General features: G+C 59.4%; 1 protein-coding gene across 11 annotated transcripts in view; it reads left to right on the top strand.

Annotated features, from left to right (window-relative positions):
- TNRC18 (trinucleotide repeat containing 18) overlaps window positions 1-16,948 on the top strand; it is an 89,154-nt gene that overhangs the window by 40,962 nt on the left and 31,244 nt on the right. For 9 of the 11 annotated variants that reach the window (XM_027125682.1, XM_027125686.1, XM_027125683.1 and 6 more), the window contains 8 exons: window positions 122-312; window positions 1,629-2,058; window positions 3,246-4,238; window positions 9,913-10,088; window positions 10,631-10,767; window positions 10,942-11,070; window positions 12,627-12,798; window positions 14,231-14,591. In XM_027125682.1, the coding sequence (XP_026981483.1) occupies window positions 122-312; window positions 1,629-2,058; window positions 3,246-4,238; window positions 9,913-10,088; window positions 10,631-10,767; window positions 10,942-11,070; window positions 12,627-12,798; window positions 14,231-14,591 (2,589 nt within the window). The remainder of the gene's footprint in view (window positions 1-121; window positions 313-1,628; window positions 2,059-3,245; window positions 4,239-9,912; window positions 10,089-10,630; window positions 10,768-10,941; window positions 11,071-12,626; window positions 12,799-14,230; window positions 14,592-16,948) is intronic. The other 2 variants (XM_027125681.1, XM_027125685.1) reach the window with 2 other exon arrangements.

Raw genomic sequence — 16,948 nt, 5'->3', positions numbered from 1 at the left:
CCGTCCCCAGGAAGCAACTGGAGGCCCAGCTGAGCCCAGCTCTGCCTCAGCTTCCCCATCTGTAAAATGGGGTGATGGGCACCAGGCGGTAGGTGCAGCCTCACTGTCTTCTTGCCCCCAGCGGAGCTGATGGAGCGGGCCGCGGTGCCACCCCTTTGGCCGGCCCTGTACCCACCAGGCCGCAGCTCCCTGCACCACGCCCAGCAGCTGCAGCTCTTCTCCCAGCAGCACTTCCTGCGGCAGCAGGAATTCCTGTACCTGCAGCAGCAGGCGGCCCAGGCCCTGGAACTGCAGAGGAGCGCCCAGCTGGTGGTGAGTTGGGGTGGGCGTGGTTCAGGAGGGCCATGGGGGCACTGGAGACCCTTGCCGGAGCTCCTCTGTTGTTGGCGAGGCAGAGGGGTCAACCAGCAGAAAGTCCGGTTCTGGACTGTGAGTCAGAAAAAATGAGAGAGGCTGGTGGTCAGGGGGGCCTCCTGGAGGAGGTGGCGTCTGCCCAGAGACCTGAAGAAGTTAGTTGTGGAGGAGCCCTCTGGGCAGAGGGGATGGTGTGAGCAAGGCTGAGAGGTGGACAGAGCCTGGCAAGGGGTGGGTGCAGGTAGCAATGGGGAAGCCAGGGCGGGAGAGGTGGCCCTGTGGACTGGAGATGTTTGCATGGGAACTGAAGGGATCCCTGTGTTCTCCCGCTGTTTCCTAAGCCCTGCCTGGCCCGGCTGGGTGCCTGATGGCCCTGGGCTCCCCTCTCGGGCCGGGGCTGGCCTCCACCCATGTTGCCTGATCACGTAAGATGGGCGACACTTGGTGTCGCCACCGTGTGGGTGGACTCCCTAAAGCTCACAGCCCTCCTGCCTCCTTGAAGGTGTTCCTGGACATTTGTCCTCTGCTTGGCCGTGCCCCTCCCTTCTTGTGCAGCAGCAGCTCTGGAGGAGTCAACCGAGGTGACACAGGCAGCAAATGGGGCCCTGGGTTTGAACCTTAGTTCTGCCATGCCTGGCTGTGTGCCCTCCAGCAAGTGAATTCGCCTCTCTGGGTTTCAAGTTTCCTCCTGTGGAAGTGGAGTTGCTAGTAATTTCTGTGTCATCAGGCTGTTCAGTGAGATTTAACAGCCGTGACAGTGGCTGGGGCATGGAGCCTTTCCTCCCTGTGTGATCGTGCGCTGACCGCCTGGCCCCTGGTGAGCACGGGCGAAGTTCGTGAGCCTTCCTCAAGCCATCAAAGACCGGGAAAGGCTCCCCCCGCCCACCTTTTGAGGTGTTTTGAGACCCGGGTGTGATAAGGCGGGAGAGTGCCCACAGGTAGTGAGTTCTCCGTGCAGGTAGCTGTCCTAGTGTCATGAAAGAGCCTCCCACCTCCACCGGCCCCCCGCGCCCTGACCGTGAGGGTCCCAGAGGGGCCTGGGTCTAGACCGGAGGGCCCCCTAGCCCCGTCTGCTGGAATTCTACAAGGAACGCTGTGCTTGTTATTTGTACTGTGACGGAATGTCAGTCTCGGGCTGGGGGCGTTGGCGGCCTGCAGCCCCAGACCCTGCCTGAGGTTCTCTGTGTGTCGCGGGGACCCCGGGGACAGGGCAGGTGGTGGGTGATGGGTCCTACCGCGCTGACCCTGCCTGCCGGCCCCCCGCCCCCCCCCAGCAGGAGCGGCTAAAGGCCCAGGAGCAGCGGGCGGAGATGGAGGAGAAGGTGAGCAAGCGGAGCCTGGACGCCGCGGGCAAGGGTGGCCTGGGCGCCTCGGGCCCCGGGCTGCTGCCTCGGAAGCCCCCTGGCCTGGCCGCTGGCCCTGCGGGCACTTACGGCAAGGCCATGAGTCCACCGCCATCTCCCCGTGCTTCCCCTGTGGCTGCCCTGAAGGCCAAGGTCATCCAGAAGCTGGAGGACGTGTCCAAGCCGTCCACCTACGCCTACCCCGCCACGCCCAGCTCCCACCCCACTAGCCCGCCGCCTGCCTCCCCGCCGCCCACCCCTGGCATCAACCGCAAGGAGGAGGCCCCCGAGAACGTCGTCGAGAAGAAGGACTTAGAATTGGAGAAGGGAGCCCCCAGCCCTTTCCAGGCCTTGTTCTCAGGTAGGAGCTGGTGAAACATCCCCATATGGTCATTCACTCATTCATTCCTTCAACCTGTCAATCCTTCTTTCTGTGTTGAGCACCTACCGTGTACCTGGCTCACCGCTGGGCTCTGGAATGAATGCCCTAGGACGCAGCTGGCCGTCATCTCTCTCTAGCCTTCCCTCAGGGGTAGGGTCAGGGGAAATGGGTGTAATGTTAGAAGTAGGTTGTAAGTTCAGGAGGGCCTGTCTGAGCGTGAAACAGTAAGACCTGTAGGATATTCAGCACCATAGCTGGCCCATAACAGGTGCTGTGTTGTTGCACTGACGATAAGTGTGTTCTGAGGAGTACTCCCACCCCACACGCTGCACGCGCACACGCGCCCTCTTCCCGTGTCCCGTGTTGGTCGGGACATGCAGCAGGTGGCCTTGAAGGGGCCTGAGGCCTGTGTTCCTCTTCCCGTGGGAGGACTTGAGTTCGAATTCCGAAGTTCAGATTTCTGCCACCGGAATGCTGTGTGCGATCTTGGGCAGGTGGCTGGGGAGATTCAATGTCTTGCTAATGAGGTCAAGTGTGGAGCACAGGCCTGGTCCTGGTGCAGGGTGAGGGTGCTCCGTGCGTCTGTCTCCCCCGGTTTGGTTCATACTGAGCCCCTGCTGCTTGCCCCGCTCTGGGCTGGGCCTGGGCCACTACAGACAGTCAGCTGAACACCATCCTGCTGTAAGGCAGATTACACTCAAGGGTGGGAGTTCAGAGTGAAAAAAGTGAGGGAGGGGAGCCAGCACTGTATCACTATTATTTTTTGAACAACTTGGACGCCCCACCTCTGCTTTAATGGCGTGGGGCGGGTGGCTTCTTGTGGGACGGAGGGCAGAGTCGGCACCGGCTGGGTGGGGACCATTTGGGGTCTTACTGAGCGTGTGCTTCTGGCCCAGCTTTGTGCTGGGTGCTGAGACTGGAGGAACAGAGAAAGAGCCTTTGAGACCTGAAGACCCTCTGGGAAAGATGGTGGCCAGTTTTTCTCTCTGCGGCGCAGACATGCAGAAAGGCCCTGGGGTTCCTCAGATGCCATCTGGAAGGGATCCCAGCCCCGCAGGCTGGCCCAGCAGAGAGGGTGGCTGGTGGGTGGGTGTTGATGGGGACACACGGGGGTGTCGGACATGGCAGGAGAAGGGGCCCCCGCTGACCCTTGGTGTCCTCGGCAGATATCCCACCCAGGTACCCGTTTCAAGCCCTGCCGCCACACTACGGGAGGCCCTACCCATTCCTGCTGCAGCCCACGGCGGCTGCCGATGCCGACGGCCTGGCCCCCGACGTGCCGCTCCCGGCCGATGGGCCCGAGCACCTGGCGCTCTCGCCTGAGGACAAGCCCATCCGCCTGTCCCCGTCCAAGGTCCCAGAGCCGCTGAGGGAGGTCCCGGACGGAGAACCACTGGCGGAGCGGGAGGTGAAGGCGGAGGTGGAAGACATGGACGAAGGCCCCGCAGAGCTGCCCTCCCTCGAGTCGCCACTGACGCTGCTCCCCGAGGAAGCCCTGGCGGCCCCGAGCCCGGCGGGCGGCTGCGCGGGTGGCCTGCTGGAGGCCCAGGCCCAGGCGCTGAGTGCTGGCGGCCAGGGGCCTGCGGAGCCCTCCGGGTGCCCGGACTTTGCCGAGGGGGCTGAGGCGCGGGTTGATTCACCGCGCCGGACAGAGTCCTGCACGGCTGCCCCGGACCTGGGGGCGCGGCTGACGCCTGAGCCGTTGGTTAAGGCTAAGGAGGAGCCAGTGGAGGTGCCCGTGGACGTGCCCGTGGCAGAGGCAGCTCCCGAGGAAGATCTGGCCCAGGAGGCCCCGAGTGAGCCCCGGCCCAGCCTGGAACTGCCGGACTGTGACGTGCCCCCTGGGGAGGGACAGTGCCTGAGTCTGGAGGCCCCGGAGGCCACCCCTGTGCCGGGCAGCGCCTGCTTCCTGGAGGAAGCGGGCTCCGATCAGTTCCCGCCCAGCCTGGAGGACCCGCTGGCTGGCATGAATGCCCTAGCAGCCGCGGCAGAGCTGCCCCAGGCCAGGCCTCTGCCCTCCCCGGGCGCTGGAGCCCCAGCCCTGGAGAGGCTGGAGGCAGTGCAGAGCCTCGTCTTGGAGCCAAGCTTCCTGCATGGCATCACCCTGCTGAGCGAGATCGCCGAGCTGGAGCTCGAGAAGAGGAGCCAGGAGGTGGCAGGTGAGTCGTGCCGGGCGGTGGGCCTCTGCGGTTTGCTTTTTCCCTTTTTATTTATTTATTTTTAGGCCGCGTGGCTTGCGGGATCTCAGTTCCCCAACCAGGGATTGAACCTGGGCCACGGCAGTGCAAGCCTGGAATCCTAACCACTAGGCCGCCAGGGAACTCCCGCCTTTCCCCCTTTTAAGGAAAATTTTTCAAAATAGGATTTAAAAAATTTCAAAATCTCCAGGATGTGGTTTATTCGTGTGCACTTTAAAAAAACTGGTGAAATATACATGTTGTAAACTCTTATCATTTTAACCGTTTTGAAGTGTACAGGGCAGAGGTGTTACATACAGTCACATCGTTGTGCAGCCAGTCTCTGGGTTTCTTAGTGGTGAAGTTTCTGCTTGTTCTGTCAGTGGTGAGATGCTTTGGGTTGTGAGGGACCAAGACTTTTCTTTTAACTGGTTAGGAAAAGTCAGGGGAAATTTATTGGCTTGTGGAACCGAAGTATGTCAGTAATTAGCGAATATTTCAGGTATGGCTGGATCCAGGTGCTCAAACTTTTCCCTCTTCCCTGTCTCCCCCCACCCCCCTTGTTTCACTTCTTTCTGTTGGCTTCATTCAAGGTGGGCCCACTGCCCTTATAGTGGTCACTGATACTTTCTCCCAAGCCCATGGGCCTGCTCAGCTCAGCTCGGCAGACACACAAAAGAGGCCACCTGTTTCCACATAGCTCTGGCAAAGATGCTGTGATGCACTGTCAATGATTGGCTGACTGGGGTTCATGCTTTTTGCAGAAGCAAACCCTGTGGCCCAGGAGATGGGATGGACCAGGCTGATCATGCCCAGCCCTCGATGCGGGGGCAGCCACTTCCAGGGTGTAGGGAGGGGCGGTCCTCAGAGGGAATGGAGTGCCTTCAGCAGAAGGGGCCGTGAATTCTGGGCTGGCACAAAACCACTGACATTCGACATAGAAATTGAGGTGCTCCAAGACGTGTGTGGAGAGGCTGAGCGGGTCAGGCACAGCCTCGCGAGCCCACGCTTGGGCCAGAAGCGGCACGGAGGAGGGGCCCAGGCCTGGCTGCGGAGGAGATAATAGCGCCGGACGTTTCGGTGTACTTCCTCTAGAATTTTTTCTACACAGACACAGTTCCAAAATCAAGGTCATTTTGTAAACAGTGCTCTGTAACTGGCCTTTTTCACTTAGCATATGCTTTATTAAACATTTCTCAAAGCTGTGTGTTCTTAGAAATTTTGTTTTAGGGATTACACAGTTTTCTGCCTGGTGGAGGTCCCAGCCTTCAATGACCCAATCCTAGATTGTAAGGCATTTTCATTTGCCTTCTTTTCTTTTTTGCTGTACGCGGGCCTCTCACTGTTGTGGCCTCTCCCGTTGCGGAGCAGAGGCTCCGGACGCGCAGGCCCAGCGGCCATGGCTCACGGGCCCAGCCGCTCCGCGGCATGTGGGATCTTCCCGGACCGGGGCACGAACCTGCATCCCCTGCATCGGCAGGCGGACTCCCAACCACTGCGCCACCAGGGAAGCCCTGAATTCTTTTTTATTCCCTCCCTCCCTCCCCCTCCCTTCCCTCCCCCCCTCCCTCCCTCTCTTCCTTCCTTCCTTCTTCCCTCCCTCCCTCCTTTCCTTCCTTTCTTAGCTGCTGTAAATGATGTGATGATTACTCTTGAAGAAAACTCCTTGTCCACACCTCTGTTTTCCCCGGGATTTGTTCCAGGGGTGGAATTGCTGGGCCAGAACCAGGCCATACTTTCAAGGCTCTTTCAAGGCTCTTTCATGTCATGGTCAAATGCCCCTTTCCAGGAAGCGTGGACGAGTGACACCCACTCCCCCTCAGGCGTCTGTTGTTTTGTTGTTCTTCTTCTAAAGTTCATTGTTTCTTTTCTCTCATTTAAATAGTTTGGTACCAAAAACAATTTTTTTCCCAGAAGAAAATGAAAACCCTCTTGATCCTACCAACTGGGGGGTTTCCAGTGGGGACCGCAGAGGCCCAGGGGCATCTGGAAAGGAGGGGGCTCAGGACGGGTCACCCGGTTTGGGAGTCTCTGCACACTCTTGCCCCTTTTCACACTCCTACCTCATCCACCTACTCATTCAGCTCCTACTGTGTACCCGGCACCGTTTTGGTGCTGGGGGCCAGCGGTGAACCAGGCCATCTGCGTGCAGCCCTCAGCACTGTCAGGTGGTAAAAGGCCGGGAAGGGGACAGGGCAGGGGCGGGAAGGGTGGTCTCCTACAGCGCATGGCCACGGAAGCCCCTGTTGATGGGTGGGGGAGGAAGATTCTTCTAGGGAAAACCAGCCAGGCCTAAGGAACAGCAAGTGCAAAGGCCCTGAGGTGACTGTGTGTGTCGTGTTAGAACAAAGGCGAGGAGGCCAGGGGCAGGAGCAGAGCCGGAAGGGGAGAGTGGTGGTGAGGAGGTCCGTGGGATAACTTGGGTGAGGGGTGACCCCGGGGAGGTCTTCCACTTGGAGTGAAATGAGAGGCCGTAGGAAGGTGGTTTTGAGTTGAGCTGATAGGATCAGACTTACGTGCGGTTCCTTTGTGGGCTGTGTGGAGAGCTGACACAGGGCTGAGGGTGGAGGCGGGGAGACCCAGGCGGAGGCTCCCGTCTCCATCCAGGCCCAGGGTGGCGAGGGGCACGCAGGCAAGGAGCAGGTGGGTTCTGGGTGGAAGCTAAGGGGCGGCCAGCAGGCTTTGCTGGTGGACTGAGCGCGGGTGTTAAAGGACGATGCCAAGGGTTGCGGCCTGAGCCGCCGGAAGACGAGAATTCCAGCTTCTGAGCTGGGCAGGTGGGGCGGGGGGAGCACGTGTGGGGGAAGCCCAGCAGCTGGTGTGGACACCGATGTTTGAGGTGGATGTCTGGGGTGCCCTCAGGGCTCTGCAGTGGAGGCTGCGGCCCCAGGGCTGGGGGCAGCGTCTGGGCGGGTGTGCAGGGGTGTGTGCACCACAGGGGCGAGGGGGGCCCCGGTGGCCCTCCCCCTTCAACGGTCGCTGACAGACGCTGAGCAGCAGTCTCCTGCACGTTCTGTACAGAGCTGGGCCACGAGTGGTCCCGGTTCGTACGGCAGGCCCAAGGCTCCTGGGCCCGTTAGCGTTTTTCCCACAGCCCGCGTCGCTTCCTGGAGCCACCGGCCCTCCCGCTCTGCCCCTCCTGCTGCGCACAGCTGCCCACAGTCAGCGAACCTGGGCGTCCCTGGGCGTGCTGGCCGTCCTTCCCGCCCTGCAGCGCCGTAGCCTCTGTGACTGACGCCTGGTCCCATGGGGGTTCCAGTGCGTGTCGGGCCCCTGTTCCAGGGCACCTCCACATTGGTAAAGCCACAAGGTTGGTGTATTAGTCAGCTCGGGCTGCTGTACCAAATACTACAGATGGGGTGGGGTGGGGTAGGGCGGGGGTCGTGGGGGGGTCTTGAATGACAGAAGTGTGTGGTTTCATGGTTCTGGAGGCTGGAAGTTCTAGATCAAGGTGTCAGCAGGTTGGGTTGGTTCCTTCTGAGGCCTCTCTCCCTGTTGGCTTGTGGATGGATGGCTGTCCTCTCCCTGTGTCCTCCCATGGTCTTCCTCTGCGTGTCTCTGTATCCAAATGTCCCCTCTTTATAAGGACACAGTCACGTTGGGTTAGGCCCACCCTGAAGACCTCACTTTAACTTGATTCTGTCTTTAAAGATGTTACGTTCTGGGGTGTCGGGGTTAGGGTTTAAACACGTGGATTTGGGGGCACACAGTTCAACCTACTGCTGCTGCCTTCGGGTCATCAGGCTGCCCTGGGCTGTCAGTCCTGGGGGGCCCCTGCAAAGCTGGTGTGTCGGAGGGTGAAGGAGGTGACGGAGTTGCTCTTTGGTCCCCCCTGTGACGGAGCAGGGCCGCCCCAGCAACTAAGAGATCCTACAGCTTGGAGGACCTTGAAGGGGGGGGTTCTCTGCTTTGTGGCCTCAATGTCCGTAAAGACAGAAAAGCAAAACCAGTGACTCTGAACTGGCCACCGGTGACACTTGGTTGTGGCAGCTTGAGGGGAGTACTACTGACATCTAGTGGGTAAAGGTGAGGGACGCTGCTAACACCCTACGCCGAAAGCCCAGGACAGCCGCCCACAGCAGAGAACAGTCATGGAAATGTGAATGGCCCCAGGGTTCAGAAGCCCTGATCTGGGCAGTGCAATTCTTAATTGCATTGTCGATTTTAGGGAACTGTGCAGTTGGTAGTAAGGAATACAGTTTTTCCCTCCAGCACATGTAGGACATTCACAAAAATGGATCACATGTTAGATCACAAAGAAAACATCAATTGAAAAATGAAAACTCATGTTACTTTAGTAGAAAGATTGTGGAGAAATAGGCTCTCAGGTACCAGTGTTGAGATCCTGATCTGGTTCAGTCTCTTTGAAGGGCATTTGGAACATTTATCAGAGATAAACACATATACCTTGATCATGTTAATTGCACAGGCAGCGTATTTCCTACGCGGTGCCTACCCGTTCAGTACAAAAAAACAGGAGCTGCCTAAATGCCATCAGTGGGGGATCATTTAGATAAATTAAAACTCGTCAATACAAGAGAATTCTAGCCTGCTGTTCCTCCCTTTGGCCATATAAAATTTCTGATATTCTAGTGTTTTCGACTTACAGAAACGGCACTTTTTGTAAGGCTCAAGCCGTAACGTGAACACGTTTGTATTTTTGTGCTAATGTGAAAAGACTTTAAGTAGAAAAGAGAGTGTGATGTGGTATTTATTGATTGATGCCATGTTTATATTTGTAAAGGATGCCTGTGTGTTACCTATGTTTGAATATGTATAAAAGTTTCTGGAACCACCTGCCAGACACTGTCAGCAGAGGCACCTCCAGGGAGGGACCTGTGTTTGGGGAGGAGAAAGGCTTTTGTTTCGTCACACCCTCTGCTTGGTTTGTGGTTTTTATCATGTGCACATGTTACTTTTACAGTTTACAAAACTTACTGTGGGGCTCTTTCTTTCTTGTCTCTTTTTTTTTTCTCGCTGCGTTGGGTCTTTGCGTTGCGCGAGGGCTTTCTCTAGTTGCGGCGAGCGGGAGCTACTCTTCAATGTGGTGCGCCGGCTTCTCATTGCGGTGGCTTCTCTCGTTGCAGAGCACGGACTCTAGGCGTGCGGGCTTCAGTAGTTGCAGCATGCGGGCTTCAGTAGTTGTAGCATGTGGGCTCAGTTGTGGCACACGGGCGTAGTCTCTCCAAGGCATGTGGGATCTTCCTGGACCAGGGCTCGAACCCTTGTCCCCTGCATTGGCAGGCAGATTCTTAACCACTGCGCCGCCAGGGAAGTCCCGGGGCTCTTTTTTTCTGATCATGAAAACCATGCATACTCCTCATGGAAGATTTTAAGGACAGATAAGCAAAAAGAGAAGCGCAGTTCTAGAGAGCAGCCCTGCCGGCCTTTGTTGACTCTCTGTGAGTCTGTGTACAAGTGTGTTGTCAGGAACAGGACGGCACTCTGTGTCCCACACTCTTACCTGTTCTCACTCAGCGCCCATTTCCGGTGTCTGGGAAAGGCCGCGGGCCGTCAGCATCCCGGGGGGCCTGTGTGGCCTCAGGCCATCCACGAGCCTGCTCTGGGCCTCTTCCCGCTGGGGGCCTGAGGGGTGGGCTGTGGTGCCTGTGAGTCCGGCCCCTGGGGGCCCGGGCTCACGTCTCTCCTCCCGCAGGTGTGGAGCGGGGCCCCGTGGTGCGGCCCTCTCTGGAGAGCCTGCTGGCGGCCAGCAGTCACATGCTGAAGGAGGTGTTGGACGGCCCCTTCGTGGACCCGCTGAAGAACCTGCGGCTTCCACGGGAGCTGAACCCCAATAAGAAGTACAGCTGGATGCAGAAGAAGGACGAGCGGGTGAGGTGTCCCAGGCCAGGCCTGGGGGGCTGGGAGGCGGGCGCGGGGTGCCCCAGAGAGGCCACCTCACCTGGGCCTTGGCCGGCTTTGCGTTCGGAAGGGCCTGTTCCGCACCCAGCTTCCGCCACCGGTCTGCTGGTGGTGGTCCCGGGCAAGTTGTCTCCTCTTCTCGGGTCTCTGTTTATCACGTAATCACGTGTCAAGAGTGCATCCTGTGGGTGACAGCTTGAGGGCTCAGGGAGAGCAGACCTGGCTGCGCCCCTGCTGCCCATGGGCCTTGGGCAGGCGGCTTCGTCTCCCCGTGCCCGCGACACATGATCCAACAGGCAGCTCTGCCTGAGCGGTCCTTACGGGCCAATTCGGCCTGGATACAGCCCTGCGAAGTTGGCTTTTCGGTCCTTGGCGTGCAGCCGGGCATTCCGTTTTGCTCAAGGCCACAGCTCGTGAGGGGTAGAAATTGGGTGTGACCCGGGCCCCTGGTCTCCGCTGTGAGGTCCCGCACCCCGGCCGAGGGCGGCGTCCTCACCCGCCCCTCCCCGCAGATGTACGCCATGAAGTCCTCCCTGGAGAGCATGGACGCCATGGAGCTGGACTTCCGGATGCGGCTGGCGGAGGTGCAGCGCCAGTACAAGGAGAAGCAGCGCGAGCTGGTGAAGCTGCAGAGGCGCCGCGATTCCGAGTGAGTGTGCCCCGCCGGCCCGCGGCCTGGGCTCTGTAGGCGCCGCGCTCAGGAGGGCGGCCGAGGCAGGCCGCCAGGTGTGCGTGGCCCCGAGTGACGTGTGCGTACCGTGCGTCCCTTCTCCGCGCCCCGCCACCCCCCGGGTGCACAGCCAAGCGTGTGATTCTCTTTAAGGGACAGGCGCGAGGAACCCCATAGAAGCTTGGCACGCAGAGGCCCTGGCAGGCCGCGGAAACGGACCCACGCCCTGAGCGCCCTGTCGCCCCCCCGCAAGAGAGGGAAGAGCCGCATCCGTAGCGGAAAGTAAGGCTGGCCCCTCGGTGGGTCGGGGACTGGCACAGAGCTCGGAGGGGAGGATCCCGGGCCTGCGCGGGGCCTGTGTGGGCGCCGGGGACCTCGCGTCCCTCAGGCTCTGACCCACCTGGATCGGCGGCTCGTGGGCAGCATGGCACGCTGCCCCGGGCGGGCCAGGAGGGCGAGCGTGGAATGGACAGGCAGACCCACCCCAGCCAGCGTGTCGAGCGTCACCCAAGCGTTGGGCCCATCTTCCTGCCGCACCTGCTTCCTCCACGGCTAGGGGCTGATTCCCGAGCCGCTCTTTGCGGCGGGCCGCGCTCTGCTCTTGCTTGGTTCCCTCTGTGCCGGACAGCGTCACTCCCGTTCTCCTGGCTCGCTGTGCCGAGCTACTCCCTGGGACCGGGGCCGCCATCTCCGCGCACTCGGGGACAGGCCCCTTTGGGAGCAGCTGGAGCGAGAGCGCCCCCTCCAGGCCGCGTGTGGGCGGGAATGGTGCTGCGTCCTCCCAGGGCGTCTGGGGGTAGCACGAGCTGAGCGGGAAGGGGCCGGAGGGCACCTCTGCCTGGGACAGCAGGGCAGGTGGATGCCAGGGCTTGGTTGAGGAAGCAGAGGGGGCCGCCGGGTACCTTCAAAGGCATAGGAGAGGCAGTGGGGCGGCCACAGCTCTTCTCAGGAGAAGACAGCCCCAGGGGCCCCCTCGTCTTGCATTTAACCTTCTTGGCTGTTCCTGACTGATGAGAGGATGGAGAGAGGGAGAAATACCCTGTCAGCAGCCACACAGGGAGAGCAGCTCCTGGGGAAGAGAGCAGAGGCTGGGGCTGCTAGCACGCAGAGCTGCTGGTTACCAGTGTGGACCCCGGAAGCGGAGGCACCTCCTGCCCAAGTCCCAGGTCTGCCCCTTATTGTGACCTTGGGCCAGGTGTTAGCCTTTATAGATGAGTTCCTTCATCTATAAAAAGCAGTATCTAGAACATGGCATTGTTTTGTGGTTAAAGTATAAAGCACAGACATGGAGCAAGACACGTAGTACCAAGTAAAAATTATTATCATTATTATTATTACCTGTGAGGGTTTAGCTTAAGCAGGCAAAAGAGGCCTTCGAACCAGGACCATGGCCCGACTGCTTATGCTCCTAGGGGTACAGGAGACCAGCCAGCGGCTCTTCCTTCCTGGAAGCTCTTGATCTGAATCCCCCTCCCATCCTGGTGGATTTCCGTGGCATTCCTGATCCTTGTTCTTTGGTACAGAGGAATCTGACGGTGTAAAGATATGTGTGTGAGTGTGTATGTGAAGGAGCACGAGAGAGAAAGAGGCCAGCAGAGGATACACTGCTTTCAAGAAGTTCTTTTTTCCCCACTAAACTCTCATTCTGCCTCCTTCACAAGTATCCCAGAATCCCGGCGCCATAGTGCTAGATGCTCCGTCTCCCCAGACTCGTCACTCTGTCACCACGGTCTGTGCGTCGACATCCAGAGCCCACCCTTCAGGGCCACGAGGGCGGGCCCCCAGCCCGTGAGTGCCGCCTGGCCAGGGCGCTGACCGCTGGTGCATCTGGGTTTCAGGCTGAGCGGCAAGCCCCTGCTGACCTCGGACGACTGTGAGCTGGGAGCAGGGTTGAGGAAGAGACACAAGGGGCCTGAGGAGGACCACGATGCCCTTGGCGGGACCGGGAAAGCCAGGGGGAGGAGCCAGCCTTGGGACGAGCACGAAGCCTCTTCAGACTTCATGAGTCAGGTCAGTGGCCCCGCCCCGTCTTCCAGGTGTGCTGCTGGCTTGGGGCGGGAGGTCTGGAGGGGGCGCCGGAGTTCACGCTCCCTTGGCAGGCCTGCTGGCCCTGCTGCTGCACGGAAACTGTGGAGGTGGTTGCCTTAGTGCCAGAGCGACTCTCCTCCAGTGTTCCTCACTGTGCAGAGGGGGAAAGTGAGGCTCAGGGGAGGTCAGAGACCACCAGAGTAACCCAGCCTCGGGTGGAGCTCTGTGTGTGCCACTTCCTGTGTGTGTGCTCCGTGACCCGGTGCTGAAGCCGAGAAGAGAGACTGCAAGTTCTTAACCAAGTAATGCAGTCACTCTGTTGTTTCACAGTATGAGTTTAACGAGCAGCTTCACCACTCTAGTTCGAGGAAACAAGGGCTTGATGCCATTGTAATTTCCTCTGTGAACTGTCCTGAGGTAAGGGGGTGAGAGCCAGCACCTTGAGTTTTCTTCTTCCTGCGGAGTATTGAAATCATCCACTTAAGGCCCTCATTGCTAAATGCTTACGTACCTTGTCATCCCTCCCGGTAAAGGCCCTGTGGGAGAGAGGGCTGTTTTGGTTGACTCGGCCGTCAGAGGGAAGGACTCACATAGGGGAGACTGGGTCCAGGTGGAGGGGAGAGAGCCAGTTTGTATGTCAGGATCCCCTGTACTCTCGAATTGTGAAGGGCACTTTCGTGGTTTAATTGACACTATCCCAACTTTTCTCTCCTTATGAATTGTTACCTGATTAAAGAAAATAGCGGTAAAGTGTTCAAATGAGGGCCATTGAAACGTCAGGTTTCAACAACAAAGGACTACAGCCGACGAGAGACGCGCAGGCAGCAATTTATCTGTGAAATCTCTAATCGTTCTTTCTGCTTCAGGCGTCCAGGGCACACTCGAGGCATTTTCTCCGCAGCTTTGGCCCATTTAGCTGGATGGGCTGATTCGGGCTGTGCTGTGCAGCCGTCTTCATCACCTGCTTTAGGCGATTGAGATAAGCAGATCAGCTGTGCTGTGATCTGGGTTTTCCATCTTGGGTTCATCCCTCCTCCCTTAATCCAGCCGCCTTCTCCCACGCTGCCGCGGCAGCGGTGCTCGCGCTTCGAGCGCTTCCCCTAGGAGGCACCAGGTAGCGCCGTGGAGAGCCAGTGGCAATGCCGGTGTCACTGATAACTGTAACCACAGTGACAGCTATTTAGTAAGTGCCTCATGTGCCTTTTCTCAGTTCGTCTTCAGAACGACCCGCTGAAGCCTGTGCGTAATTACCCCCATTTTACAGAGTAGAGGAACTGAGGCTAAGAGGAGTTAAGCGACTTGCCAGAAGCCGCAGAGGCAGGGAGAAGGAGCTGGGGTTCGTCAGACCTCGTGCGTGGAGACCCAGTGTTTGGTCAGCCGTCTTAACCTGTGACTTCCCAACTTCCCTTTCCAGCTAAAGATTAAGAAAAAGAAGATGGCCAGCGACCAAGAGCAGTTGGCAAGCAAGCTGGACAAAGCCCTCTCCCTCACAAAGCAGGACAAGTTGAAGTCGCCCTTCAAGTTCTCGGACACTTCTGGGGGGAAATCAAAGACGAGTGGGGTGTGCGGCAGGTACTTGACGCCCTACGACAGCCTGCTGGGCAAGGACAGGAAGGCGCTGGCCAAAGGCCTCAGCCTGTCTCTGAAAGCCTCCCGAGAAGGTAAACACAAAAGGGCCGCCAAAGCCAGGAAGATGGAGGTGGGGTTCAAGGCCAGAGGCCAGCCCAAGTCGGCCCACTCCCCGTTCGCCTCGGAAGTGAGCAGCTACTCCTACAGTAAGTAGAGGGGCCGCGCCGCCTCAGGGCCGCTCTTTCTCTCCTTCCTCCTCTTTCCTCCTCCTCCTCCTCTTTTCAGCCTCGAAAGCTCGAAAGGTCTCTCTTCCGCCTCTCTCGGCTCGAAAGCGCGAAGGTCTCTTTTCCGCCTCTGTGCGGGCCCCGCCCAGGCCGGAAGCAGAAGTGCCTGTGATTGGCGGGCGCCGCGCTGGGTGCCCACCTATGATTGGTGGGTGCTCGTGATTGGCGGGCGGGTGGGAGCGGAAAGCCCCGCCAGCCCTTTCGGTGCCCGAAAGCTGTCGTGCGCCACAGAGTTGGCTGCTTCTCGGCCTGGAGCGGCTGGTTGTGAGAACCGTAGAGATGACCCGGATTCCGCGGCCCGCAGGCGGCCGTCTGTCCACGGGCCCGGTGTTAGTGAGAACAGCGTTTGTGGAGCGCACGCCAGGGCTGTCTGGGCCGTATTTCCCTTTGTCTTTGCGACAGTCCTCCAAGTGGTTAACCCGTGTTGTTCCCGAGGATAGGTCCTGAGGTCGGGCCGGGGTGAGGCCCAGCCTGTCCGCCTCAACTGCGCAAGACGTCCTGCCATCATGGGCGCGGCCCGTGCGCTGCCCGCACAGCAGCCGCCGGCTGCAGGCGGCTTTCGGGCCCCTGAAACGTAGCAGCTGGTGGGACTGAGGGACTGAGCTCTAGCCGGAGCCCGTGGCATTGGAGCTGCTTCTCTGGGAACTCCGGGAGCATGGTTTTCCGGAGCCAGGCAGCCTTGCCCCCCACGCGAAGCCCGACGCCCCGCCGGCTCTCTGTGGCCTCTGGTGGCCCAAAGCCCGCCGTCTAGCATGTAATAGGTGCTCAGTAAGTACTTGTGGGCGGAACGCGCAGTGCCCAGGATGGGTGGGCGTCGGTACGGTGCCCGCTGCAGCAAGGCCAGGAAGGGGCTTCTTGCCCCCTGGCCCGTCCGCAGGGTTGGTTCTGAGGCGAGCCCAGGCCGTGAGGGGGGCGGCAGGCTTTTTCATCGTTGACCGCGTGGACCTGTGTGACTGGGCCTTCGGCTGGCTCTGCCGAGCTCACGGGGTTGGGGGTGTTGAACGTGAAGTGTAAAAAATGGACCCCTTTGAGGTTACGGTGAAGAACGTCTTTATGGATTTGGAGTTCAGATGCAGAGGGCTGTCGGCAGCCCTAGGCGAGCTCACGTGGGAGAAGAGCTGGACCTGGCACCTGGCATGAGGTTAAGCTGCTGCTGGGGGGTTTTTTGGTTTGTTTTTAAGGTTCGTGGGTTTGATGGCCCCGGGTCTCCAGGGTTGATGCGCAGATAGGCGTTGGGGCAAGCGGCACCTTTTGTGCCTTAGGTACTGGGGACGTGTTCGAACGCCGAAGCCTCCCGGCCCTCGCGTTTGGGTGGGTGTGAGCCGAGCAGCATGGCCCAGGCCCCTGGCCACTGTGGACCAGGTTCAGGGACTTGCAGCCCTGAAGGAGGAGGGAAGGGCTTTCCTCTGCTCGTTTTGGAATATTGGATAGCGAGTGGGGGAGGGTTGCCGCTCCTTTGATCTGTCAGGGGACGGTGGTCGGTGGATGTGGCCTGGCGAGTTGCTGGAAGAACCCGCCGCTCCTCCCCGCTCGCAGGTGGATGTGTCAGGGTGCAGGCGAGAGGCCAGAGAGAAGCTGAGGTCTCTGAGCCGCTGAGCGTACTGCAGCAGACGTGCGCGCGCGTGCAAGGCCGCGTTCCGAGTGCCGGCCTACCTGTTAGGCCTTTGTCTAAAACTGCACTGTCCCCGTGAGAGCAATGGGTTATCATTGCCACAGGGAGGTCGGAAGGCCTGTCTCCAGTTAGCTGGCGGCTATGATATGCAGCTGGCTGTGGAGAGGGCGTGTCTCTGTTTTTTACGTTGGCTTTTTCGCTGAGAGCGCACACGTGCGGTCGTGAAGAGGTCGGGGTGTTTCCAGCAGAGAAGTGCTGCGCCTGCAGGAGGTGGGAAGAGAGCACGTTGCTCTCTTGCTTTTCCACGTTGGGTTGGAGGGGTTGGGTGGCATGCTTGGTGGGTTCTGGGGAGAAGCCAGGCTGGTCGTCCTCACGCTCGGACGTCTCCAGGCCTGGGTTGTGGCCTCAGGAAGGACGGGATGGAGTACACGGGGGATGGAGTACACGGGCGGGAGAGCTGTGGCCAGGGCACGGGCGGAGGCTCGTCTGTGTCCTCCCTCCTTTTAGAGTGGAAAGCATAGACGGAGGAGGAAGCAGCCAGAGGACCCCTGTCCCGGAACACGCACACACCCACCCACACACACCACACCCACATGCACACACCACACACACACACCACAGACTCACACACACACCACACTCACGCACACACCACACATACTACACA

The sequence above is a fragment of the Aethalodelphis obliquidens genome, unplaced genomic scaffold (genome assembly GCF_003676395.1).
Source record: "Aethalodelphis obliquidens isolate GAN/ISIS:26980383/991018 unplaced genomic scaffold, ASM367639v1 scaffold30, whole genome shotgun sequence".
Taxonomy (NCBI): Eukaryota; Metazoa; Chordata; class Mammalia; order Artiodactyla; family Delphinidae; genus Aethalodelphis; species Aethalodelphis obliquidens.
This window is presented reverse-complemented; position numbering and strand designations above follow the sequence as displayed.